General features: G+C 40.5%; 1 protein-coding gene across 2 annotated transcripts in view; it reads left to right on the top strand.

The window, feature by feature from the left end:
- MAP2K4 (mitogen-activated protein kinase kinase 4) overlaps positions 1-2,162 on the top strand; it is a 55,193-nt gene that overhangs the window by 34,525 nt on the left and 18,506 nt on the right. For both annotated transcript variants that reach the window (XM_004709181.2, XM_045293484.1), the window contains exon 6: positions 1,005-1,132. In XM_004709181.2, coding sequence (XP_004709238.1) covers positions 1,005-1,132 — 128 coding nt within the window. The remainder of the gene's footprint in view (positions 1-1,004; positions 1,133-2,162) is intronic.

Genomic DNA, 2,162 nt, shown 5'->3' with positions numbered 1-2,162 from the left:
AGGTTTTGATCGCAAGTAACAGAAAAATAGGTCCACAGTTAGGGCTGCTCCCAGGTTCAGAGTCCACTCGCTTGTTCTGTCACCTTAGTAAGATGGCGCTGTTCTGAGGACAGTCACAACCGTGGCCGCAGGTGTTCCGTCTGAACATGACAACCTCTTGAAAAGAGTCTACATCTCTTTGTAAGTGCCTGTTTAGGAGCAGGAAACTTTTCCTTCATGTCTGTTTTTCTTTGGTATGCTTGTTATTCAGTCATGAGAGTCATGATGAAATGGGAAGAAGGATCAAAAAACCAAAACATTGCTATTCAGTCCATTCAAACTCACAGCAATTCTATAGGAGAAGAACTGCCTCTTTGGGTTTCCAAAACTTTAAATCCTTACAGAAGTGGGTAGGCAACCTCATCTTTCTCCAGTGGAACAGCTCATGTCTTTGAACCCTGGACCCTGTGATTTGCAGCGCAGTGCCTTGCCCACCCCACTATGCCATCAGGGTTCCTGGATAGAAGGATAGGCATGGAGAATTAATGAGCAAGTAATTTAGTGGCTTCTCCTTTGTTGCTTACAAATCTTGTATGAAATCAATTAAAAAGTAAAATTAATACAGAGGACGAAGAAAACATTTGAATTTATAGTGATACATTTTTCATACCTAGTTTTAAGCAGAAGCATTCAGAAAATTGCTTTCATGTCTACTAGAGAAAAAAACAGTTCTGTTGATCTTTTCTAAATATAAAGATGTTAAGAAAAAAACATCCTCATTCACATTTTTTAGATTAAGATGTTGATAAAATGGCTTTGCATTTATGCAATCCTAGCCATTAAAGTTGCATAATCAAATGAGTTAGCGATTGCATGTGATTAATCAGAAGTTTTGTTGCTCCTTAAATGCCTGTGTTTGTAGAACTTGACCACTTAGATGTAGAAGAGATCCCTCCCTTCTCCCCTCCCCCCCGCCCCTCCCCCCTCCCCACCTGTGTACACCAAATACATCTTCTCTCTTACAGATATCAAACCTTCCAATATTCTTCTGGACAGAAGTGGAAACATTAAACTCTGTGACTTTGGCATCAGTGGACAGCTTGTGGACTCCATCGCCAAGACAAGAGATGCCGGGTGTAGGCCATACATGGCAGTAAGTGAGCAACCCAAGGTCTCTTACTATCTGGTCGTGGTAGAGAACTGGTGGCCTTTCCTGCTAAGACGCCTGCATTGGTCCCACGGTTTAAAAATGCTGGAATATTTCTCTTTCTCCTGAAGAACAAACTCAGGCCTTATCTTCTCCGTACATTTTCACTAACTTAGCTCAGTGAACCCTTTGTCAGTCCTTATTGTATTCTGTGTTCTTATTTGACACAGCGTTTGTTGTCTTCTCTGATTATGACTCTCCTCCTTATATTTAACCTGCTTCGCCAACCAAGTGGTAAGTTTTCAGAAGAATTTGTTTCTAGTACCTGCATGATAGCTAGGCTGTAGCACATCGTCCGTATGGATCCTGTGTATAGGTCACTGAACGATGCTCCTCCTAGTTAGAGAGAATGGCTTCAGTTCCTTGTAGAACACAGTATGTCTTAAAGAGCTAAAGGTATGTTTTGAGTATTGTTAGTTTCTTCTTTAGAAGTCAGCTGGAAAACACATTAGCAGATCCTCTGGTAGAAGCTTCAGAGATTTCCTGGCCTGAAGCCTCATGTCCTTTAGGGAGACAGACCTGCACCGTCTTCCTACCGTATACTCATCGAACCCAGGTGTATTTGCATATACTCTTCCTATAAGCTGGATTTTATTTTGTATTTAAATTGGAAATTTATTATCTCTATTTTAAACACATTTTCACAGGCATAGGTGTCCTTTGGGGACCAGCTCCCAACTCTAAACTGTAATATACAAGACTTGCATTTGGGAGGCATTTAAAAAAAATCATTTTATTTTGGGCTCGTACAACTCTTATCGCAATCCATCCACACGTCCATGTGTCAAACACAAGTCTTTCTTTTTTGTCTTTTGCTTCTAATGAGGTTGCACCTTTTTTTTCCCTCTTAATAAATCATTTTATTGGGGGCTCGTTTAACTCTTATCACAATCCATACATCCATCCATTGTGTCATGCACATTTGTACATTTGTTGCCACCATCATTCTCAAAACATTTGCTTTCTGCTTGAGCCC

The sequence above is a fragment of the Echinops telfairi genome, unplaced genomic scaffold, assembly GCF_000313985.2.
Source record: "Echinops telfairi isolate 266 unplaced genomic scaffold, ASM31398v2 ScPeMD7_2010;HRSCAF=2546, whole genome shotgun sequence".
Classification (NCBI taxonomy): Eukaryota; Metazoa; Chordata; class Mammalia; order Afrosoricida; family Tenrecidae; genus Echinops; species Echinops telfairi.
This window is presented reverse-complemented; position numbering and strand designations above follow the sequence as displayed.